General features: G+C 39.0%; 1 protein-coding gene across 4 annotated transcripts in view; it reads left to right on the top strand.

Moving 5' to 3' along the window:
* The window catches only part of CD109 (CD109 molecule), a 134849-nt gene that overhangs the window by 85870 nt on the left and 22905 nt on the right, over nt 1-26074 (top strand). For all 4 annotated transcript variants that reach the window (XM_059941790.1, XM_059941789.1, XM_059941792.1 and 1 more), the window contains 8 exons: nt 7817-7891; nt 8443-8500; nt 12003-12132; nt 13034-13151; nt 14896-15009; nt 16402-16620; nt 17360-17504; nt 19939-20115. In XM_059941790.1, the coding sequence (XP_059797773.1) occupies nt 7817-7891; nt 8443-8500; nt 12003-12132; nt 13034-13151; nt 14896-15009; nt 16402-16620; nt 17360-17504; nt 19939-20115 (1036 nt within the window). The remainder of the gene's footprint in view (nt 1-7816; nt 7892-8442; nt 8501-12002; nt 12133-13033; nt 13152-14895; nt 15010-16401; nt 16621-17359; nt 17505-19938; nt 20116-26074) is intronic.

Below are 26074 nucleotides of genomic sequence, written 5' to 3'. Positions count from 1 at the left end.
TATCAAGGTGATGGTGGCCTCGTAGAATGAGTTTGGGGGTGTTCCTTCCTCTGCAATATTTTTTTCTTCTATTTCTTTCCTCTGCAAGTTTTTGGAAGAGTTTGAGAAAGATGGGTGTTAGCTCTTCTCTAAATGTTTGGTAAAATTCGCCTGTGAAGCCATCTGGTCCTGGACTTTTGTTTGCTGGAAGATTTTTAATCACAGTTTCAATTTCATTACTTGTGATTGGTCTGTTCATATTTCTATTTCTTCCTGGTTCAGTCTTGGAAGGTTATACCTTTCTAAGAATTTGTCCATTTCTTCCAGGTTGTCCATTTTATTGTCATAGAGTTGCTTGTAGTAGTCTCTTAGGATGCTTTGTATTGCTGCAGTGTCTGTTGTAACTTCTCCTTTTTCATTTCTGATTTTTTGATTTGAGTCCTCTCCCTCTTTTTCTTGATGAGTCTGGCTAAAGGTTTATCAATTTTGTTTATCTTCTCAAAGAACAAGCTTTTAGTTTTATTGATCTTTGCTATTGTTTTCTTTGTTTTTATTTCATTTATTTGTGCTCTGATCTTTATGATTTCTTTCCTTCTACTAACTTTGGGTTTTGTTTGTTCTTCTTTCTCTAGTTCCTTTAGGTGTAAGGTTAGATTGTTTATTTGAGATTTTTCTTGTTTCTTCAGCTAGGGTTGCATTGCTGTAAACTTTCCTCTTAGAACTGCTTTTGCTGCATCCCATAGGTTTTGGATCATAGTGTTTTCATTGTCATTTGTTTCTAGGTATTTTTTGATTTCCTCTTTGATTTCTTCAGTGATCTCTTGCTTATTTAGTTACGTATTGTTTAGCTTTCATGTGTTTTGTTTTTTACATTTTTTTCCCTGTAATTTATTTCTAATCTCATAGCATTGTGGTTGGAAAAGATGCTTTATATGATTTCAATTTTCTTAAATTTACCGAGGCTTGATTTGTGACTCAAGATGTGATCTATCCTGGAGAATGTTCTGTGTGCACTTGAGAAGAAAGTGTAATCTGCTGTTTTCAGATCAAATGTCCTATAAATATCAATTAAATCTATCTGGTCTGTTGTGTCATTTAGAGCTTGTATTTCCTTATTAACTTTCTGTCTGGATGATCTGCCATTGGTGTAAGTGAGGTGTTAAAATCCCCCACTATTACTGTGTTACTGTTGATTTCCTCTTTTATAGCTGTTAGCATTTGCCTTATGTATTGAGGTGCTCCTATGTTGGGTGCATATATATTTATAATTGTTATATCTTCTTCTTGGATTGATCCCTTGATCATTATGTAGTGTCCTTCCTTGTCTCTTGTAACATTCTTTATTTTAAAGTCTATTTTGTCTGGTATGAGTATTGGTACTCCAGCTTTCTTGTGATTTCCATTTGCATGGAATATCTTTTCCTATCCCCTCACTTTCAGTCTGTATGTGTCCCTAGGTTTGAAGTGGGTCTCTTATAGACAGCATATATAAGGGTCTTGTTTTTGTATCCATTTAGGAGCCTGTGTCTTTTGGTTGGAACATGTAATCCATTCACATTTAAGGTAATTATTGATATGTATGTTCCTATGACCATTTTCTTAATTGTTTTGGGTTTGTTTTTGTTGGTCCTTTTCTTCTCTTGTGTTTCCCACTTAGAGAAGTTCCTTTAGCATTTGTTGTTCCTTTAGCATTTGTTGTAGAGCTGGTTTGGTGGTGCTGAATTCTCTTAGCTTTTGCTTGTCTGTAAAGCTTTTGATTTCTCCATCGATTCTGAATGAGATCCTTGCTGGGTAGAGTAGTCTTGGTTGTAGGTTCTTCCCTTTCATCACTTTAAATATATCATGGCACTCCCTTCTGGATTGTAGAGTTTCTGCTGAGAAGTAAGCTGTTAACCTTATGGGAGTTCTCTTGTATGTTATTTGTCATTTTTCCCTTGTTGCTTTTAATAACTTTTCTTTGTCTTTGATTTTTGTCAATTTGATTACCCTGTGTCTTGACATGTTTCTTCTTGGGTTTACCCTGCCTGGGAATCTCTGCGCTTCCTGGACTTGGGTGGCTATTTTCTTTCCCATGTCAGGGAAGTTTTTGACTATAATCTCTTCAAATATTTTCTTGGGTCCTTTCTCTCTCTCTTCTCCTTCTGGGGCCTGTATAAAGTGAATGATGGTGTGTTTAATGTTGTCCCAGCGGTCTCCTAGGCTGTCTTCATTTCTTTTCATTCTTTTTTCTTTATTCTGTTCTGCCCCAGTGAATTCCACCATTCTGTCTTCCAGGTCACTTTTCTGTTCTTCTGCCTCAGTTATTCTGCTATTGATTCCTTTTAGTGCATTTTTCAATTCAGTTTTTGTATTGTTCTTCTATGTTTGTTTGTTCTTTAATTCTTCTAGGTGTTTGTTCTTTAATTCTTCTAGGTCTTTGTTAAACATTTCTTGCATCTTCTCGATCTTTGCCTCTATTCTTTTTCTGAGGTCCTGGATCATCTTCACTATCATTATTCTGAATTCTTTCTGGAAGGTTGCCTGTCTCCACTTCATTTAGTTGTTTTTCTGGGGTTTTATCTTGTTCCTTCATCTGGTACACCGTCCTCTTTCTTTTCATTTTGTCTGTCTTTCTGTGAATATGGTTTTCATTCCACAAGCTGCAGGACTGTAGTTCTTCCTGACAGGCTGCAAGATTGTAGTTCTTCTTGCTTCTACTGTCTGCCCTCTGGTGGATGAGGCTATCTAAGAGGGTTGTGCAAACTTCCTGATGGTAGCGTCTGGTGGTAGCTAGAGCTCGGTGTTGCTCTATTGGGCAGAGCTCAGTAAAACTTTAACCCACTTGTCTGCTAATGGGTGGGGCTGAGTTTCCTCCCCATTGGTTGTTTGGTCTGGGCGACCCAGCACTGGAGGCTACAGGCTCTTTGGTGGGGTTAATGGTGGACTCCCAGAGGATTCTTGCAAAGGAGTACTTCCCAGAACTTCTGCTGCCAGTGTCCTTGTCCCCGCGGTGAGCCACAGCCACCCCCCAGCCTCTGCAGGAGACCCTCCAACACTAGCAGGTAGGTCTGGTTCAGTCTCCTATGGGGTCACTGCTCCTTCTCCTGGGTCCCCATGTGCACACTATTTTGTGTGTGCCCTCCAAGAGTGGAGTCTCTGTTTCCCCCAGTCCTGTTGAAGTCCTGCAATCAAATCCCGCTAGCCTTCAAAGTCTGATTCTCTGGGAATTCCTCCTCCCATTGCCGGATCCCCAGGTTGTGAAGCCCAACGTGGGGCTCAGAACCTTCAGTCCAGTGGGTGGACTTCTGTGATATAATTGTTCTCCAGTTTGTGAGTCACCCACCCAGCAGTTATGGGATTTGATTTTATTGTGATTGTGCCCCTCCTACCGTCTCATTGTGGCTTCTCCTTTGTCTTTGGATGTGGGGTGAGTTCCAGTGTCTTCCTGTCAATGATTGTTCAGCAGTTACTTGTGATTCTGGTGCTCTCACAAGAGGGAGTGAGCGCATGTCCTTCTATTCTGCCATTTTTAACCAATCTCTGTAAATTCTTTATATGTCCTTGTCAGTGAAATCTAGACTGTATAACCTACATCCGTTGATTGATTAACTACAGTGATTAACAACACATCAGGAAGAAAGATATATATGTATAGGCTAATTTGGTCATCTTGTTGTAAAATCAATCCATTTGAGAAAAATTATACATTTTTCTTCAGTCTATCCAACAAATTTTTCTCATTCCTTTTTAAAAAAAACTCCTTTAAAACCAATTGGTCACTTTTTTTCTCTTGCCTTCACTTAAATTCACATTATATTCTAAAAAGTCTGTAGCATTTTGCGTTTGATTTAACTGCATATAGCATCCTTCATTTTACAGCTTGCTAAATATCTTAATAAATATATTATTTCATTTTTCCTTCCATGTATATATGTACACACACAAATACACACACACACGTGCTCTCTTTGTCTCTGTCTCTATATCTTGCTGTACATTTACATTAAATTTTGTCAGATATTAAGATTGCTATCCCAGCTTTCTTTTGATTCAAATATACTTGGCTGGTATATTTTTCCATCCTTTTATTTTCAACCTTTTGTAAGTTTTTGTTTTACCTATATCTTGTAGATAGCATATTATTATATTTTGCTTTTGTTTTTTTAATCTAATCTGATAGTGTCTTTTAATAAGCTTATTTAACCCATTTACAAATTAGTCCTTGCTCTAGTTAAGACTTATTTCTGCTTTTTTATTTCATATTTTAAAATTTAGACTACTTCCTTTTTGTTTCTTTTTATTCTTTCTGTGGTTTTGGAAGTTATACATTCTATTTTTATTTCCAGGATAGATGCCCTTAACTCATGAATTGTGCTTATATTTATTTATCCTTATTGATTTCTTAAGATTATCAATATTTGTATCTTCATCTGCGAAGGCAAGCATTTTAGTGTGCTCTCATATTCTTATGCATTCTTTTTGTGTCTCCCTGTCTGCACCTCCTTCTCCAACCCTGGCCAGATCATGTTGCTGTTGTACAGAATTTTCGTTCTTTGTCATGATGAATTGCCCTTTCAATATATACTCTCCCTTCATTTTTTGATTCTGGGAATTTACATCCATTATTTCTTCCTATAGTTGTTTTCTCTCCATTTCTTCTCCTTTTCAGAGATTGGCACTTCTACTTTTTTTCTCCATATCTCTTAGCTTTTTGTTTTATGTTTTTTGTCTCTTTTGTCTTTTATTTATTTCTTTGGGAGAGTTCCTCAATTGACTCTTTCTGATCACTGATTATTCATCAGCTGTATCCTACTTTGATGGATATCCTACTTTTATATCAGCTGTTATACTTTTAATGTCTATTATTTTCATTAGGTTCTTATATTTTTTCTTGTTTTATATTGCTAATATTTTACCTTACCTATATTTACTATGTTTATTTTAAATTCTTGAGCTGACTTTTCAGTATTCTGCTTCACATGTTGTATGTTGTCCAGTTGGATGTCTTTTATGGAAATTATACTCGTTGTATGGCTAGTTGATTTGGCTGCTACTCTGATAATGTCTGTTGGGGAAGGCTGAACACCAGGCTCCAATCTGTGTATGTCTTGTGAGTTTAAATAGAGGCAAGAGGTTGAGCTTCAGGGACTTGAGAACTACTCTTGATCTTCCCTGTGTGCTGTCCCCTTCCACTCAGTGGTTCACTTTTAAGCTCTTGGGGAAAAGCAGCCCAGGAAGAGGTGGTCTCCTGAGGTGATGACCCTAGCCCTGAGGGTTTGGAGGAGTAGAGGAGGAAGAGTAAGTGCTTAAAGGCCAGGGGTCTGTTCACGTTTCCTCGCCCTCTCACACCAGAAGGCAGAGGTGCTCACCTTGTATTATCCTGGCCACACTGCCTGCCTGCTGGCTGCTGGTTTTGGCAGTGAAATTGCAAGAATGATTGTCCTGAGGCTACCTTCTGAAGAGAAGCACTAGCAGAATTTAAAAACCTCCCTCCAACCGTCATCTGACTGCTATTTGTAGCAGCTTTCTGCCATCTGCTTCCTCCAGCACTCCAAATCGAGATACCCTTCCCTCTTCTGAGGGCTTTCTTGTTCTACTCATCCAAGTTCCTCCTTGCTTTTATTGTTTCTCCAGAGTTGGCTCTGGAGGAGGGAGTCAAGAGCCTATGATAATAGACTGTTTTGGTTTCTTTCATTCTTGTTAAATTTATAGGTGATACCCAGAGACTCTTGAATGCCTTGGAATAATTTAAGTGTCCTAGATCTTCCAGGACTAATTTTCAGATACCAGACTTCCCTTGCTGCAGCTTTGACAGTGCCTTTCACTGAGCTAGTGAGAAAAGGAGGACTTCTTTATGCAAGAGATGCTTCTTCCTAGATAATTCCATCGATTCGCACCTGAGTGTCAGCAGAAGGACATCTTGCACATATTGGTGTTCTGTGGCAGAGTTGGAGTTATGGAATGAAAACCTTTTCTCTCTATCCTATCTGGCTCTGGCTCCGTTGTCTATAGTTGAGCTAACTATATTGGCTAGCTTGTTGAGATATTATGAAATTTTCTGTTTTCTCATTCCATTGTTTTCTTCTTGGTACCTGTTCTAGCACCATGTTTACTTAACATGGATGTAGCAGTGGTGTTGTTAGTATAGCAGAAGCAGTGGTTTGGGTGTTTAATTTTAAACTTGGTGTGTTTTTAAACTTACACTTAGAACCTTTAGTAATTTTTTCCCTGTCTTTGTCTTAGTTTGTCAGTCTTAATGCTAATGTAAATAAGGGAAATGTATCAAAATAGTTACCAAAAAGCGTGTAATATCTTAACTTTTTTTACCATAGTAAAATATATATAACATAAAATTTGCCTCTTTAACCATTTTCAGAAGTACAGTTCAGTGGCATTAATTACATTCATAACATTGTACAACCATCATAACTGTCTATTTCCAAAACTTTCATCACTCTAAACAGAGACTCTGTGACCATGAAGCAATAACTTTCCATTACCCCCTTCTGTTAGCAACCCTGGTAACCTCTAATCTACTTCTGATTTTCTGAATTTGCTTATTCTAGATATTTCATGTAAGTGGAATCATACAATATTTGTCCTTTTGTGTTTGCCTATTTCACTGAGCACAATGTTTTCAAGGTGCATCCATGCTGTAGCATGTATCAGAACTTTATTTTTTCTCATGGCTGAATAATATTCCATTGTATATATATGCCACATTTTGTTTGTTTATTCTTCTATTGATGATGCTTAGGTTATTTCTACCTTTTGGCTATTGTAACTAATGCTGCAATGAACACTGGTGTACACATATCTCTTTGAGTCCCTGTTTTCAGTTCTTTTGGGTATATATGTAGGATTGGAATTGCTGGGTCATATTCTAATTCTGTGTTTATATGTACCAATTTTACTCACTCTTTTAGCCTATTTTACTCACTCTTGCTAGCAATGAGTACTGTTCTTAAAAAATAGCATTGCTAATGGGATACATGCAAATATCTCGTTATTGAAGAGCTATCTCATTGATGTAATTTGCATCACTTTGATTATCGATAAGGTTGAATATTTTTCTGCTTATTCATAATTTGTGTTTCCTCTTTTGTGAACTGTCTCTTTGTGTTATTTTAAAAAATTTAGTTAACTGACTTTTTAAAAAAAAATTAATTAATTTATTTTTGGCTGCGTTGGGTCTTCGTTGCTGTGTGTGAGGTTTCTCTAGTTGCAGCAAGCGGGGGCTACTCTTTGTTGTGGTGCGTGGGCTTCTCATTGCAGTGGCTTCTCTTGTGGCGGAGCACGGGCTCTAGGTGCGTGGGCTTCAGTAGTTGTGGCACGCAGTCTCAGTAGTTGTGGCACGTGGGCTCTAGAGTGCAGGCTCAGTAGCTGTGGCACACGGGCTTAGGTGCTCCATGGCACGCGGGATCTTCCTGGACCAAGGCTCGAACCTGTGTCCCCTGCATTGGCAGGCGGATTCTTAACCACTGTGCCACTAGGGAAGTCCCTAACTGACATTTTTTAGAACTTATATTAGCCATCAAATTGAACCCATTTATCTCTGTCAAAAGTATGAGTCATTTTTAATGCTGATCTCTACGTGTTGGTCTTGTCAACAAGCCCACACTTCTTAAGCATTCTGGATTGCTGAACAGAATAAAAATAAGTTTAAAAAAGAAATGTAATTTTGGCTGATTGAATTATGAACATGGCATTTACATATTCATTGTTCCTCCATTTGTGTCATTTTCAAATTTGATAAGCATATGGGCTGTCTCTTATCTAAGGTATATATCAGAACTGTTGAGAGGGCAGAACAGGTTGATATGAATGCATTCATTCCGTATATTTTATCTTTCCTTAGGTGGTCCATGAACTGGAACTTTATAACACAGGATATTATTTAGGCATGTTCATGAATTCTTTTGCAGTCTTTCAGGTATGTTTAGTTTGCTATATAATTTGAAAACATATTAATATATTTTACTGCTGCAAAGTTAATTTCAGAATCAATTATCTAAATTTTGAAATGTTAGCCTCTTATTAAATTTATTTAATTTAACCTTTTATTAAATGTGTTATATAAGTGTAATTTGAAATGGAAAGATAGTCATCCTTCTAGTTTTAAAAGCAAATAAATAAATTCACCATTAGAGAAATAATGGAATTTGTCATTATAATTTCTTTCTTTTATATCACTTCCCTTGACCTTGAAATGTCTCTTTCTTCATGTGAGAGTGTGTGTGTGTGTGTGTGTGTGTGTGTGTGTGTGTGTGTGTGTATCTGTGCCTGGGTATGAGAGAGAGAATATATACTCATGTATGTACCTAAACTCTCAAAAATGAGCAAGAGTTAAAAAAAAAAAAGGGAACTACTTTCACATGCTACACAAAAACAAATGAGCAAGAGTGAGTTAGGAGTATGGGAGTCTGACAATTTAGAGGACATTTAAAGTTTTATTTAAAAGAAAATTAAAATTATTCTTTCTAGGAGTGTGGCCTCTGGGTGTTGACAGATGCAAACCTTGTGAAGGATTTCATTGATGTTTGTAAGTGAAATCTGGCAAAGTGCTTTTAAAGTAATTAAGTGTTTCATCTCAAGTGTTTATAGTTACTTATGTAAGTATGAATACTTTCTGGTTGAACATGAATATTGTAATTTTCATTTTCTGTTCTCTTATCCTACAGTGTTTGCAGTTTAATGTACTTGAAAGTACATCTGGACCATGACATGGAGTGTTTTTCACCTCCTGTCTAGATCTTTGTAATGAATGCTTTCCATTTGCTCTCTGTAATTTTTTGAGATGGTTATATTTTTGGACATATTGGAAGATCTTATGCCTCCAATTTGTGTTGTAAACTGTGGTGTTATTTTGGAACCAGTTAAAAGGGGCAATGTATTTTTGAAACATTTTTGTTCTCTAGCTTTTCATTGTTCACCTAGAAAATAGCCCAGATGTCATAAAGTGTGCTGTCAAGACACACACACACACACACACATACACATACACACGCATGCACGCACTTGTCTCCTCAATCTGAGTTCTTCGCGGGCAGAGTCACATCTGTACATCCTAGTTCCCTGGATTGCTAAATAGAGTTGACCACCCAACTAATTAAAAGAAGTGTGCTTTTAGGAAGAAGTCATAAAACATTTTGACTGAAGGAAATGTATAAATGAGACTGATTAATTCTAGAAGTTGTTCTCTTTTCTTTCAGGTAAAATCATACGAAATCATCTTGAAAGGCCACAGAACTATCATAGTTTCTATCCATGAATTCCCTGTTTCTGTCACTTGTTCCCAGTTAGTCCACACTAAGCCCCAGGCTCTCCAGCTTTGGGTTGTTTCTTGACACCACAGGACACCTGACCCTCTGTCCTGAAGTTATAAGAATAATTTTATAGTCTTAAAGATTTTATGAAATCATTATGATCTCTATGTATTAAAGACACGTGGCACATTTAGCTTTCTTCATGTAATCTATCCTAGGCAGCCTTCCAGACCAATCTATGCTTTTCCATTCTCTCTCTGTCAGTCTCAGCTTTTACCCATCTTTGTTGATGTTTGCTTATTGAATCCTGGTGCACACTGTAATACTCATTCTATTGTTTGTAATACTTATTGTAATCTTTACCTTTTCTGAGACCCTTCTACCTTTTCACTGTAACAGAAGAAGCCTGATACTCTTACTAGCATATTATGTTGCTAGAAACCTTCAAGTGATTGACATTAATTTCTCTGCCTCTTTTCTGGTTCAGGGTCAGTAGGTGCATAGGGTTCAGTGTTCTCTCAGCTACTTCAAGACCACTGTTCAACAACCCTCAGTTAAGAGCCCCTTATCATTTGAAGCTCAAAAAATTTCAATTACAGATCCTTTAATCAACATTCAGTCACCTACTTTCCCTTTCCCTCTGTATACATTGATGACTCTCACAGAAGATTCAGTCTTACTCCTTTGTGAAGGATTTGAATGTCCATGTGGGTGGCCCATCTAATGGGCACTGTCCCGTGATCACCACTGTGGCAGCAGTAGTTATAAGGTCACGTCATCACCTGACAACTGCCCTACCCCTAACTTTTCAAATGCCTGTCCTCCTACCTTGCATGTGCCCTCACTCCCCTAATTCTGTTAAATGTCTTCTTTGGTCTTGGCTTCTCCTGGTTATTCTGGGTCACCGTCTCCTTCTGCCCCTATTTGCCCCTAGTACCTGAACAACATGGTCAGTCAATTTGGTAGAATTCTTCCCTAGTCCCTTGTCCTTGCATGACATCTTTCCCATTAAACTCAACTCTGGAACACCCTGACTGTTTATCTTACCCCTGTTTCTGCACCCTGATGCCCCCAAAATAACCTTAAATTTGATATATCACAAACCATCACTTTTCCCTAATATGATTTGACTGATATATGAGCTCTTGAGTTGATATGATTCCACATCTCTGTTAATGAAATTATCATCTACCCACATGTCCGCATCAGAAACCTGGAACTCATCCTTAATTCTTTCCTCTCTCTCTGTCAAATGTGGAACAGCATAGTGGTTAAGAAAGGAACTTGCCATTAAATACTTCTGACTTTGAATTCTGGCTTTATGACCCTGAGAAAATGCATTAAGCTCCCTAAACCTCAGGTTTCTCCCTGAATTATAGGAATAATAATATTACCTATATTACAGAGTTGTTAAGAGGTTACATCCAAAAGGATGTAAAGTGCGTAGCACATGTTTGGCACTCACAAGTCTGCAATTACCTATTGTCTTATCCCTCAGATCCAGTTTGTTCATTCATTATTCAGTAGATGATATTAATTGCATGCCTGGCATGTAGGAGGCAATGGAGATTCCAGCTTGGTCTAGTGGGGCAAGACAGCACACAGAGGAGTAGGCTGAGGGGTGTGATGGGAGGTACAGCCTGCCGTGGGTGCACACAGAGGTCATCCAGCTGAGAGGCAGAGCAGGGTCGTTTCTCAAGGCTGTCCTTCCTCTCTCCTCGCTCATCAGCATGCCTCCTTGGGTGCCGCAGGAGCCCCCTGTTTCTCCTGCCTCATTCCCCCAGCTCTAAACCACTGTTCACACTGAGACCAGAGTTACCATTATAAAACATGGGTTAGATCGTGCTTCTAATTTGTTTTAAAACCTTCAGTAGGTCATCATTACTTAAAAGATCAAATCCAAATCCTTCAGCGTGGGATAACTGATATTTTAAAATCTGGACCCAAGCATTTGTTCTGTTCTCATTTTATGCCACTCTTCTCTAATACACATTGTCATATTCCAGACATGCCTTTGTACTTAGCTTATTTTTTTTCTCTTGTGTGAGATACTCTTTATCTGGAGGCGTAAGGAAATGGAATGCAGAAGACAGCGCAGAATGGGTTTTCTCCTCTAGCCATACCCTGTCCACCGTGCAGAGGCTGTAAAATCACCTGTTCTCTGCATGGTGGGCATTTGGCCTATGTGCGCTGTCACTCTTAGCATGTATTTGTCTGCCTCCTCTATAGACAATGGGTGGAGCTCATCACATTCATCTTGGTATCTTTGGTACCTTCTACACTATAATTTTTTTTGAAATAATTTTAGGCTTACAGAAAAGTTGAAAGAATAGAGACAGGTGTGTCTATATGTCAGCATGCCTCTTTTATAAGAAAAAAGCTAATAAACTGGATGATTTTAGCGTCTTGTGGATGGTGTAGCCAAAGGCAATCAGCACAAGGAATCTAAGAAGAGGAGAAGAGCAGAATGGGAGATAAGTTTAAAAACGTGCTTTAAGTTATTTTTTAGCAGCTGAACTCTAAGTAGTTTTTCAGGTATTGGTTGTAGGGCCATCAAACTTTTTTTTTTTTTTTTTTTTCTGGCTCTGCCATAGTGGCCATGTGGCTAGGGTAAGTCACGTGACTTCTATGGGTCTCAGGTGCCCTGTAAAACGAGAGGATTGGACAAGACAAACTCTAAAGGCCCATCAGCTGAGAGGTGCTGTGATTCTGTGGACTAGATTTATGAACATTCTCTACAGTGGCGTTTTCCTAACAGTTGTCTATGTTTATTTTTAGATGACCGTATAGCGTTTTTGGAGGAAAATGAAGGATACTTGGTAGATTTTCATGACTTTTCTTTGGGTAGCAGTCCACGTGTCAGAAAGCATTTTCCAGAGACTTGGATTTGGCTAGACACCAGCATGGGGTAAACTTTTATAAAGTTCTTTGCCCATATATATTGTGTTTGGCCTTAGTTTTAAGTAAGTTTTGCCCTGTTTCTGATGTTTAAGTACAAACATAGAGTGATAAAGAACTAAATGGACCAAGAGTTTTTTAGAATGATATTTATTGTATTTAAATATAGTACTTAATAAAGCTGCATGTGAATTGTGGCAGTGAGAGTACCATCATGGAGAAGACTGGCCATTTTTCTAATGAAGGGTGATTTTAAGTTCCCTGAAATCTTGTGGTTCTCATGGGGGAAAGATTGCTGAGAATTCCTTTGTTACCTTGGGATGGGAAGAGCTCATGATTATTCCCTCTGCCTTGTGGCTCCTCATAAAACATCCCTGTGAGCCACAGGAAGAAGGGGTGTGGACGTTGAAAAGAATTCAGCTTAGCTGACAAACTCTGTGCTACCTGGCATGATGACTGAGCAGGTAAATCATGAAATCTACACATATTGTGAGTCAACTATTTACAGAAACTTGAAATAAGACACAAGTCAAACCTCAGAAAACAACAGCATAGACTAGGATACAGAGGGAAACTTTTATGCATATTGAGATAAACAAATTGGAGTTAAATTTGAAAAAGTGTATTATCTATACAAAATTTATGAAAAATGATGTTTATTCTGAAGATATAAACATTGTAGAAAGATTTTATTGGAATATGGATCAGTCTGCAGTGTTATGACCTTATTATGACCTATTCCTTGAGAACTTGGGGTCTACTGTTTTATGCTTAAATCTTTAAAACAATTTAGATATGTAAATGATTTGGAAAATTAAAATTCTTCCGAAACATGGTTTTAGGTTATGTTGGCCAATTTTGAAATGTGTCAGTTCTCGGTTTGGTGACTTTTATATTTATCTTGACTTCAGTTCCAGGACTTCCCAAGAATTTGAAGTTACTGTACCTGATTCTATCACTTCTTGGGTTGCAACTGCTTTTGTGATCTCTGAGGATTTAGGTCTTGGACTCACCACTACTCCAGTGGAGGTAGTATATTAAAGGGCTGCTGATAAATGGTACAGTGCCACGAAGCAAAGAAAGTGTCAGCTCCTCAATGGATTTTAAAAAAGTGATTGCTGATGATGTTGATCACAGTTTAGAGATTCCTTGGCGTTTCCTTTTTTGTTTTTCATCTGTTTTACACTTTAGAATGTGAGCTGTATTAAACTGCTAAATATGCTAGCTCTGTATTAAGATTTGGATAGAAAGTTTATTATTGACTGAGCCCAACCACTTCCAAAGGCCAGAAGAGAGAGAATATTTCCGTGCGTCCCTCTTTAAGGACAAGCAGAACTTCTCAGAATGTCCCCTAGCAAACATTCCTTCACATCTCTTTGGTCAAATTACATCTCATGTCGCTTCCTAAACCCGTCACTGACAAGAGGAATGTAATGGCCGTGACTGGTCTTAGACCAGTAGCTTTCACCTCTGTCATACCTGAAGCCACCTTTTTATAACAGCTATTCTTTCTGTCCCTCTACCATCTATGCAAAATGAAATGCGTAGAAAATATAATATACCTGCACACTCAATTTTAAAAAAAATCAATAAGATGCCCTAAGTGAAATAGTGAGGAGAAATAAAAGGAAAGTAATGTATAATAAAATAATATACTTTTCAGTATGTAAGTGACCAGGCCTAGTTACACTAGAAGGCATAGTACCATATTTGAATATTTACACCGTGCATAGAATCACCCTATGTGTAACAGCTGCACATGCAGTTTGATATACGTGTATTGTTTTAGCAACTCAAAAACCTTGAGTGGTGCTGCCTGAGGTGATGTAAAGTTTTGAAATAGTGAACAAGTTTTGAAAGAGTTACAAAACAAAGTGTAGTTTCCTCTTGATTTACAAAATAGTTGTATACTGACAGATGTTTTGGGTTTACATATACGTTGGAATTAGGTTGTAAGCCCAGGTCATTATAAGCAGGTACTTTATCTACATGAAGGAACATTCAAGAATCATGAGGGACGCGGAACAATTCTTCCTTGTCTGGGACTGTCCTGAGCACGCAGACCTTCACCCACTAAGTGCCAAGAGCACACTATTGTGACAGTCTGATGCTTCCACAAATGTCCAAATAAACCTCTAGGAGGGGATTAACTGCTGCCAGTGAGAAGCGTGGCCACTGCTATCAGAGTTGGGTGACCAATGAGGAAGCACAAGTATGTGTATGTATATGTTACAGGGTAGCAGGCAAAACATCATTTAGACTTTTCACATGAGTCCAAAACAGATGCTGTTTCATTTGGCCAGTGGCTTTAGAAGAAGAATGGTAGAATCAACATGGCAGAGTAGAAGAAGAGAGACTTAGCTGTGGCCTCAGACACGCTGGGATCCAGTTCTGGCTCCTACACTCTGCAGCAGTGTGATCTTGTACCGGTTACAGAGATGTCTGAGCTTCAGATTTCTTTTCTGTAAAACATGATCATAACACCTGCCTACGTAGGTGTAATGACTAAATGAAATAATTTGTGTCAAGTCCCTGGTTCCTGGTAGCCATTTCATAAAATGTAGTGGTTACTCTGTTAAATAACATAAATCAAATCAATGTGCCCCCATTCATTTGGGATAGGTTGCTGTGTGCTTTCTGTTGGTAGGCAAGTGGACATTTCTATGTGAAGTTAGTTATAAGCGTCACAGATTTTGTGAGATTTGCTTTTAATTGCATAAAGTGTGAAGTACTTGGACTTGAATAAAATCTGTATTCATTGTCTTCTTTTCAGCTCCAATCCTTCCAACCGTTTTTCATTTTTTTGAATCTTCCCTACTCTGTTATCAGAGGTGAAGAATTTGCTTTGGAAGTAACCATATTCAATTATTTGAAAGATGCCACTGAGGTAATATACTAATCATCATTTACACTTCAGGAAAAAAATGAAGAAAACATGCGGGGATTGGGTTATGTAGTGTTTGGGCATCTAAGCCTTCTATACATTTCTGGGAGATTGAAAATAGCCAGACTTGGCCCACAATTTCTTCTGCTTGTTAATGTCGAAGGATATTCCTAGCATGTCCAAGCATCCTTGCCTTAATTTCTAGCACGGGTTCTCTGCTTTAGTCATGCAACTTCGTCTCTGTGGCATGTCTTTCTCTTTCCTGCCCACCCTCCCTGCATTTTTCCCCTACTCTCCTCCCACATCTAGAATGTGTCGCCGCTTCTCACTGCTGTTCTGTGCCCATGGCAGGTGGCAAGAATTTATTCCTTTCGAGACCCGGTTTGAAAGTAAGGTGTCTTTCCTGAGGAATGTCACCCATGCTGTTGTGCGTGTGTTTATATTCTGTTTTCAAGGCTTTGTCTTTTGAGTCATGGCCCGGTGTCTCCTTAGCTAGTCAGTTCCCTGTAAGGCAGGGGTAGGCCCACTGTTTGTCCTGTGCCTGCAGTAGTGTAAACGAAATGATTTTTCCTCCCGGAGTAGGTAGGGATTGTAATTAACCTTATTACCTGAAAATGCCATAACCGCTTTAAGCACTATGTCTAGAGAGTAAACTGTTTCTTATTTTCTAATTTTACTTTTTAATCTTGTCAACATGGTCCAGTGTAGAGAGCAAAAGTCAGAAGGCCCACATTCAATGTCTAGCTCCTCCACTTACCAGCAAATAACTTAATTGCAGTTTACTCATCTGTCAGGTAGGAAATATTTTGAGAAACAGATGAGAAAATAAATGGGAAAACAATTCATAAAATCTAAGACCCAGAGGAATATGATTCTTGATGAGCCTGGCAACTTTGACATATTTTATGAAAGTTTACAACCGACATGTGTTTCAGGACTAGTGTCTGAGTCATACTTTTCTTGGAATAATTTTAGCAGAGACTGTCAATGAATGTAATAACATTTCATCCTGTTTGCCTCAGGCTTTTCTGATGGGACCAGTGTCCCAGGATGACATAGATGAGTCAGGCTGGTGGCAGTACCATGACATGAAATAACCTTTTTGGGTACCTCCTTTCACTCAGGCTTCGGAAAATGAGAGAATTTAATGTTAGTGGGAGTTTAATGTTAGAAATGGAACTGAAGAATGCCATTTCCCCACATGTCTTGAGGTAGATGGAGAAAGCATAGGAAAGAAACTAGGTTTTTCCTGACACCCTTTCACCCTCCCCTTGGCTGAACCTTTCTGTCTCATTTTTCTCTAGTGTCGGGCCTCATAGATTTAACTGCACTTAGAGCAACATTTTACTGGGGAGCAATTTATTATACAAAAGCTGTGATGATTTTTTCTTCCAGGTTAAGGTAATCATTGAGAAAAGTGACGCGTTTGATATTCTAATGGCTTCGAATGAAATAAATGCCACAGGACACCAGCAGACGGTTCTGGTTCCCAGTGAGGATGGGGCAACTGTTCTTTTCCCGGTCAGGCCAACACATCTGGGGGAAATGCCCATCACAGTCACAGCTGTTTCACCTGCTGCTTCCGATGCTGTCACCCAGAGGATTTTAGTGAAGGTAAATACTTGAAGTCTAAATAAATAGAATGGAAATACATAATTGAAAAGGAAGCAGAAGGTGGTTTTTCTCTTGGTTAAATTTGTTTTCAAGACTGAGTAGGTCATCTTCTCCACCCTCCTGGTAATGCCTAATGGTTTTCTCATCTGAATGTAAAAATATATCACGTATGTTTTTAAAGGTAATTGCCAACGTCTTCTTTAAATTTATGGTATGACTATAAGGCAAGTTACATTTACAGTCTGTGTGACATTGGGATCCTATTAAATCATGCCAAGTTGATAAGTAGATTTTGAATTTTGGAATTCCTCAGTACAGGTAGAAGAGGTTTTGTACGTTTTTTCAGGGAAGACAGTATGCACAAAAAGACAGCTCAGCACAGTAGATAAGCACTTGTGTTCTGGAGTAAGACAGCTCTGGGTTTCATCCCACCTTTGTCAAGGGTGCCTTTGCACAAGGTACTTAACCTCTGTCTTTGGATAATAAAAGGACCTACCTCAGAGGGTTTCTCATCACCTTTTCATCTTCTCCTTTATCATTTCCATTACCATTCTATGAAATGTTTTGACTAATTTAACTAGAAAGGAAACATTTGTTAACAGATTTGAAGCAATAATCAAGACACTGTAGGTACTTATCTAACCATATACCGGCCAGATGATTGACTTATTATCTGCATATAGTTCTCTGTAAACAGATGAGTAGGGACCATGTTAATCATGTTCCTTTTTATCAACAGGCTGAAGGAATAGAAAAATCATATTCACAATCCGTCTTATTAGACCTGACCGACAGCAAGCTACAAACTACCCTGAAAACTTTGAGTTTCTCCTTTCCTCCTCATATAGTGAGTGGTAGTGAGAGAGTTCAGATCACTGCAATTGGTAAGAACAGATTATATCACCATCACTACTGGTTTATTTGTATATGATACTATATATTTTTCATTTATTTGTAGGTATCTTTTCTTTTTTTAATTACTTTTTCAAATTGAAGTATAGTTGATTTACATTGTTTCAGGTGTACAGCAAAGTGCTACAGTTATACATATATGTATATATATTCTCTTTCAGATTCTTTTCTGAAAAAGAGTAGTTTATTACAAGATAGTTTATAGTTTATTACAAGATATTGAATATAGTTCCCTGTGCTATAAGTAGGTCCTTATTTAGGTGTATTTTCTTATTTAATCCTAATGAGAAGAAGTTACAAAAAGTTTTTAGCTGGTGCCAACCACTGATTACAGTAGGAAGGCAGGTAAGATGTGTGTCCTGGACCAGTTCTTCTCAGTCTTCAAGGTGCATGTGAATCACCTGGGGAGCTTGTGTGAAGGCAGACCCTGGCTTGGGAGGCCTGGGGCGGGGCCTTGGATTCTGCATTTCTAACAAGCTCCCAGGCGATGCCGGTGCTTCCGTTGTGCAGACCACACTCTCGTATGGTTATCCTGCCTCTGTGGCTCTCGACCACTGGTGAATATCCCTTCTGTGGAGCTTTGGAAATACACAAATATCTGGGATCCACTCTCGAGCTACTCAGTCAGAATCTCTTGGGCTGTGGCTGGGGCATGTATGTTTTGAAAAGGTTCCACGAGTGCTTCTGGTAACCAGAGGTTGAGGACCACTGCCTCTAGCAGTTCCCTGTGCAGACACAAGTACCCTTTACAGTTTGAAGCTACCCACTGACTTAGTCACCCTCTCCTAGGTACCTTCTGGTAACCCCAAAGTCCTTTCAACTATTAGACAGAGCTTCCACACAGATGGCTTATTTATGTGGTTGTGCTTTGCAAATAACTGAAAGAAATATTTAGATGAATGACATCTAACTATCGGGTTGGTCAAAAGGTTCGTTAGGGTTTTTCCGTAAGATGTAACGAAACTTTTTGGCCAACCCGATAGTTTAGATCTTTGAGGTGTCAGGACTTAAGGCACCTTTTCAGAGGTTCTTTTAAATCTCCCCTGCAAGTGTAATGCTTTTTATTATAACCTCAAACAACCAGTTCCCCTAGAGAGGACTTTTTTGGGAGACTTAGATATAATTCTTAAAAAGAATTAAATAAGCTTTCTATTTAGGGGAATACATTCTGCCTAAGAACCTCCCACAGTGCCAGGATGCTGGGAGATGATGTGGTACACACGCACACACACACGGAGGGAAGAAGCCTTGAAGTTTAAGTGTGTACCATCGCTCCTTATGTTGGAATGAGTCTGCTGTTGTTATTGAAGTGCTCTGAGGTTTAATTTTCAAGCTTGATTTAAATAACGGTTTTTCAAGTGTTATTTTTATATGGGATTTATATATTTTAAAAAAACCTATTTGGTAGCCCAGATGTGTGAATATTAGCTTGCTTCTTTGGATTTTGAGAGTCTAAGTTTATGTTCACTTTGAATATTAAAAACATAACCTGCAGTAGTAATAAAAATAAAAAACATAACCTGCAGTGGTATTTATCTCTCTGTGTTAATATCTAAAGTTTGAGACATCATACGCTAGCATGGCTGTAGCATACCCACCTGAAGATCTTCCTCTCTTTTTCGGATTCATTTTTTTTGGAGCAGATTTTTACTAGGTGTTTGGACTTGGAATGGTGTAAGTTTCTAAAATAAACCACATTGACCAATATTCTTCTCTATACAGTTCAACCATAGTGAGGTCAGAATTAGAACTCAGCCTTTACATTTCTAAATTCTTATTTTCTTGAGTTATGGTGTTAGACTGTGGTTAGAGGAATGTGGTAAGCGTGTGTTTTGTTTAACTTTATGTTACTAACTTTGAAGAATATTTTTAACCCTTTTGATCCTGAGATTTATTGAAACACTTATACTTGTTAGTTCTACTTTGTTGTTGATAAATAGAGCACATTGAAAAAATACCACAACCCTGCCCTGAAAAACATCATTTCTCAAGAATTTGTAGTGTATTAGTAAGGAAATCAAAATAAAGTTCTATTTACGTGAAGAATATTAAGAATAAAACATTTCTTTCCCATGTAAGAATGATGGTTTCCTAATGCAATTCCTGACATTTTTGTTCAGAAATTTTATTTTAAACTTGGTTTTTGCTTATATGTGCTGTATCTTTGAGCTAAGTCTCCTAATTTGTCACATAATCTACAAGTTCAGTACCACTGTATTGTCATTTATTTGACCAGTCTTCCTAAAAGCTTGATGTAAAGTTTCTATAAATACTATGTTCCACGCAGTGGAATAGTCATATTGCTTCAGTGTCAGATGCTTTCTGCTCTCAGTGGACATCTCTTTGCCACCAGGAGGTACAGTTACTGAGGATTTGCTGCATGTCATGAATATCTTGTGCTTTCAGGAGATATTCTCGGTTCTTCCATCAGTGGCTTAACCTCACTAATTCGAATGCCTTATGGCTGTGGCGAACAGAACATGATAAATTTTGCTCCAAATATTTACGTTTTGGATTACCTGACTAAAAAGAAACAACTGACTGAGAATTTAAAAGAAAAAGCCCTTTCATTTATGAGACAAGGTAAGCATTTTAGAAACATACTTTTGTGTGTAAAAATACATTTATTCTTTTCTTTTTTTTTTTTTTTTTTCGGTCAGAGTTGACTCTAGACCGTATTTCAAAATAGACAGATTTTGTCTTTGCTCTGTGATTGTGGCACTAGATGGTGTGGAATGTGCTAGAAGTGTGGGCAGTGGGACGCTGCCACCACTCGTCCGTCCTCAGCTCAGGGCTCACTGATTGCGGCTAAGATGTTTGTTAAGGAGTTTGTTCCTGGAGGGGTTTGTACTTTCATAAGGGATTGGAAATTTAAAGCCACTCAAAGATCTGAAGGAATGAGTATTCATTCCACATTTCTAGAGCACCTCTTAGGGCCAGGGTCAGTTCCAGTGCTGAGGAAGCAGGAAGTCAGGTCTTTCCTCCCAGGGAAGTCCCTGTTCAGTGGAGAAAGGCCACTGGTAAACACACGAGACTTCCTGTGGTGGGGACCTCCTCAGCGCATTTAACATTTCAAGTAGTTGGGGGGTTAGGGGAGAAGGGTGTGTATGGGGGCCCCTGCTGGCCACTCGGGAAACGCCACACCGGTGACGAATCTGCCCTGGCTCCTGGAGAGGCTGATTCTGTTTGCAGACACCAGGCTCTGTGTCTACAAGTTGCTAATAACAACAGATAACATCGGTTTACGCTTACTATGTGGCAGGCAGTGTTCTAAGCACCTTGCATAATATCTCACTTACTGGTCACAATCAGTATGACTATCATCTTCCTATTTTTACAGACGAAGCAACTCAGGCACAGAAAAGTTACCTAACTTGCTAGGGTCACATAACAAGTGATGGCAGAGCTGGGATTTGAACTCACTCTCTGGCCCCAGAGACCCATGCTCTATTTGTGTCCATACTTAGGAGAAAATGGACAGTTGTGAGGCATTTTGAATAATAATGATGTAGACTTGATTTGCTCAAATATTCCAAAAGCCAGCCACCCAAAGTCACAGTCTGTGCTTTGTGCGTCGCAGTTTGGAAGCTCTGTGCTTCCATTAGGGGACCTCTAGCAAGACCTCTGTGTAGCTGAGTTCATCATTCTGCACAGTTTGGGGTACTTGCTTACTGATGAAGATTAGACTGGTTCAGGCAAAATAATAGGAAAATGCTTGTTCAGTATAATCTACAAATTGAATCAACACTTTCCACCCTAACTTTTAATTTTTTTTTTATTTATTTTTTTTTACAATGAATGGGTTAAAATGCCAATAGAGGCAAGCTGTTAGTGGTTTGGCTAACTTTTCCACAGTTAAGAATTAGAAAGCTTAGTAAAGACATTATTTTAACGTGGGCTTTTTTTCTAGGTTCCCTCATTATGTAGAGACATGTTTATCCTAAACTAAATTCTATGTAATAATGATAATAACTAACTCTATTTGTTTTACAAATGTTTTCATTTAATTCTCACAAAAACCCTTGGAGGTAGGTGTACTGTTATTATTTCCCTTTTGCAGATGAGGAAACTGAGGCGCAGGGAGGCTAAATAACTTACCCATGGTTCCCCTGGTGGTCTGACTCTGTAGTTCATGGTCAGAACGCCATGAGATAGCGTTAATTTGCAACGTTCTTAGGTTGTTGGAAGCAATAGGAGAGGATGCAGGAGGGGCAGGAATTGGGCCAAGATGCTTCAGTATGACCAAAGTGCAAGAGGTCTCAATGGGTGTTCTGATAAAATAGTAGGAGAGGACCATGGGTCCCGTAGGAAAGGAGAAACCAGAGGTTAGCATCTGGGTGTCAGGTTAGACCAGAGGGAGCTGTAAGATGTTGGGTCCAAGGGGCTGAGCTGCAGTCAGTGTCCTGAGTGCCCCCTGGGCTAGGCTGGCAGACGAGGGCTGAGTGCAAGTAAGGGAGCTGCGAGTCAGGACTCGCCTGCTGTGTGGGAGGCCACACTTAAGGGAGGCCAGCGTTGGGATCAGGGCTGTGTGTGACCCGAGTTCTGCTGTATAGGAGATAGTGATATAGTTTCCCTCAGATTAGAGCTAGGCCTTGCAGGCATTTATGACATCTCAGGCCCAGGTCCTTAAGTCCTCTAGGAAATTCTCAAAGATCTAGCAATCGGTACTTTCTATACTGAGCTGCCCATTACAAATTATTCTCCTTTCTGCGTATGTTTGTGAATCAGTCATTTTTTTTTTCAGTTTAGCTATTAATTTATTTAAAGAGAATGGTAAAAAATCAAATGTTTTATCATATACGTAGAAAACATATGTTATTAATTTTTCAAGAAAAATGGTACTTATATACTAAGATATTTCCCCTGTGATTTCCAGGTACTTATGGTCTTTATATAATGCATCTTTGCATGTCCTCTACCTGGAATGGTCTTCATGAACTGTGAACTATGTTTGCTTGATAAAATCTACTGATTATTAAAGTGAATCAGTCATATTTTAAGTATATAAATACAAGAGCTGCTTCTTCCAAGTTTGGTTATAAATAAGTTTAAGCAGTGGTACCAGGGGCTCTGTTTGGTATAGTGTGTGCCACGCTAAAATCAGGTGAGATCTTTGCACGTTGCCATATATTTAAAGAGATGAGTAAAAAATATTTTCACAATTTAATTCAACACCTTTTAAAGACAAGATTCTGACTTGTATTTGAAATTTAGTTTGGCTAGTTTCAGGTAGGGAGTATGTAGGACCTAGACTGGTGCTTTATAACTTGATACGCATTCTTTAGGATATTTTAATAAAATAAAGTAAAATATTTTCAAAAATGCCATTGATTGCATATTTTATTTGCTTTATGACCTATAATGTTGGCTAATCAAATATCAATGCTTTAAAGAGACAGAATAAATTTTATAGTTTGAACCATTTAAGGAACAATAATTCATGCCTTAAAAGTAATTTGAGTTTCTGTCCTAGACACTTTGCTCTGGGTTAGTAGATGCCCTAAAAAATGAACAGTCCAAATCCTCAGTATCTGTTTTTTTTTTAAAAGGAGCGCTGGTCCCCAGGCCCATCCTGGCGAGGTAGGTGCCAGAATGCAATGTCAAAGCAACCCTGCATTGCTTGGGAGGCTTCATCACATTTGCTGGTTGTCAGAAGGCACAGAGCAGCCAGAGGGCAGAAAAAGCTTTGTGGGCAGAAAGAAGAGCAGCTGTGAGGTGGGCGAGTCCCACCAAGGGAGAGGTAGAGCCGTGGTTACAGCACCGGCGGTGGAGACCGTGAGGCCCGGGCCCTGAATCCTGCCTCCTGCTCTGGGCTGGTTTCCGCAGCCTCGTCTTTCCACCTATAAGATGTGGGTAAATAAGTAGCCACTTCCTAGGGCTGTTTTGAAGACTAAAGGAGGTATTTTAACACATAGTAAATGCCCAGTAACTGTCAGCTCTAATCTAGTGAGTGGCATCTAACGAGGGAGATAGGGTCTAAAGTCAGCAAGTAAGGGGCTTCCCTGGTGGCGCAGTGGTTGAGAATCTGCCTGCCAATGCAGGGGACACGGGTTCGAGCCCTGGTCTGGGAAGATCTCACATGCCGCGGAGCAACTGGGCCCGTGAGCCACAACTACTGAGCCTGCGCGTCTGGAGCCTGTGCTCCGCAACAAGAGAGGCCGCGATGGTGAGAGGCCCACGCACCGCGATGAAGAGTGGCCCCCGCTTGCCGCAACTAGAGAAAAGCCCTCGCACAGAAACGAGGACCCAACACAGCCATAAATTAAAAAAAAAAAAAAAAAAAAAATTAAAGTCAGCAAGTAAATTCTGTCCGTTCTACCTCTAAAAACAAGTGTGAAATTCCCCCACTCTCTCCATCCCAGGCTGATTGATCTACTCTGACACGCCATTGCTGACCTGCCTACTCCAGCAGCTTCCTACATAGACCCTTTGCCGATATACTCACCCTCCTTCGATACAGTCTCTGCATATTTTATAATCAAAGGGATCTTTTGATAATGTCAAAATCACGTCACTTCCTTAAATTCTCCAGTGGGTTCCTCGCCTGGGCCTGCAAAGCCCTGAGTGAATGCCAGGCCCCATCTTTCACCTCACCTGAAGCTGCCCCCTCAGGGCTCTGTCAGCCTGCGTCTGGCATGCTCTCAGCTCCATGGCGCTGAGGGCCTTTCCACCTGTCCTGCCTTCTGGATGCTCTTCCCCCAGATCTTCCCAGGGCTGGTTCCTTCTCATCATCCAGGTGGTGTTTTCCTCAAAGTGGCCTTCCCTGACCTTTTAGCAGCTCTCACTTAAATTATTCCATTGTATATTCTTCATCACGCTTAACATTATTTAAAATGTTCTTGTTTTTTGGTTACCTGACTGTCTCCTGCACAAGAAGGTAAGCGCCCTGACAGAGGGGATTGTGTTGAATCCCTTCTCCATGGGATCACCATATGGGCCCCTCAGTAGGTGCAGAATGGGTGAATGCAGTCGTATCAATATTCACTTCTTTGGGCTTTACGTTGATCGTCCTAATGTGGAGATCGGGTCTAGAAGATCTCTCCGGTGTTTCCACGATACACGGTTGTTTCTAAACACCAAAGTTTCTCCCTGGCTCTGGCACGTTTTTATGAGCTAGGAAATGTGACCTGAGGTTTCAACGTGTTACCTTTTGAGCTGGTGAAATGGCTGATGGGAATCAGTCCGATGACTGAAAATGTATCTTTTCACATGCTGAACTAAATGTATCTTTTCACATGCTGAACTAAATTATATTTCAAAGTAGTGGACAAAAACTTCTCGGTGTAATGATTTTCATTATGAAATCAGTGTCTCATTTCAGAGACTCTGTTTTTTCTTTTGCTATTACATTTGCCAAAGTTTTTTTTTTTTTCAAATATACTGTAATTGTTTTTATTTTTTAAGGAATTAAAGTGGCTTTGGCACAAGTCATGATTTATATTACTTAAATGTCAGTTATGAACAGCACATGGTTTTCCTTAAATCATGCTTGGCCCAGGAGCCCAGTAACCTAACTTATTGTTTTTTTTGGTCAAAACAATAGCTACATCATTGAATGAAGTGTCTTTCATTGTCAAAAAGAAAAATAGAACCATAACATGGAAACTGTTTTTGATAAGGACTAGAAAATCCCAGACCTGTTAATTGGAGAGTTAAACCACTTGTTTTTCTCAAATATTTAAACTGCAGTGCATGTGGCTCAGTTTTTCAAGTAAGACTCAGACCAAACTTAGTTGAAAACACATTATATTTTCTCTATTGGAATAAAAACAGGAAAAAAGTAGGTTTCAGAATTCTGATGCTGCATTTGGCCATCACAAGAATGGCTAGAGGCAGTAGTGAAGATGCTAAAAAAGAAAACATTGGTGAAGTTCTCACTTTCCATTTCATGTCAGAGAGAGTAAGGAAGTTGATAACAAATACTCTTCTTTTAGTACAGAGAATATCTTTATCAGCTTTTAACCAGAGAAAGTGATTGATACAGCCACAAGCAGCCAATTTTACTTCATTTATTTGTATGCAGTTTTGACACTTGTGGTAAACTAAGTCAAATTATGTTTAGAACATTACTTTTCTATGTGTTTCTATGAGTGGTACTTGCCTCTTTATTATGATAAATTGTAAATATTTTCCATTCATGGCTATTTCAAAGAAAATTCATGACCCACTAAGCATGTATCTTGTCTGACCCTTTATAAACAACATATCATGAATCATTATTTTAAATTTTAGAAGTGTCTGTTAATTCTCATTATGCTGTTACTTTGTAACTCAGGAGCTATTATTAAGACTATGAACTTGAAGGCCGTACTCTAATTTCCTCATAAACTTTTGAAGAAAACCATGTTTTTGCCTATCTCATCTATCATGATGAAGTCTCCAATTTAGGTGATTACCCTGGAACACTGAATTATTGCACTAACAGTAAACCTGATAACTGAGCTAGCTGTCTGCTTCTCTTATGGAACTGGGTGACTTGGAGGGCACACAGCCGAGGGTTCTCTAATGATGCATGTCTGGCTTAAGACAAGGAAGGACGCCT

This window comes from Balaenoptera ricei, chromosome 12 (genome assembly GCF_028023285.1).
Source record: "Balaenoptera ricei isolate mBalRic1 chromosome 12, mBalRic1.hap2, whole genome shotgun sequence".
Lineage (NCBI taxonomy): Eukaryota > Metazoa > Chordata > Mammalia > Artiodactyla > Balaenopteridae > Balaenoptera > Balaenoptera ricei.
The sequence above is the reverse complement of the archived record's forward strand: the minus strand, read 5'-3'. Positions and strand labels throughout refer to the sequence as shown.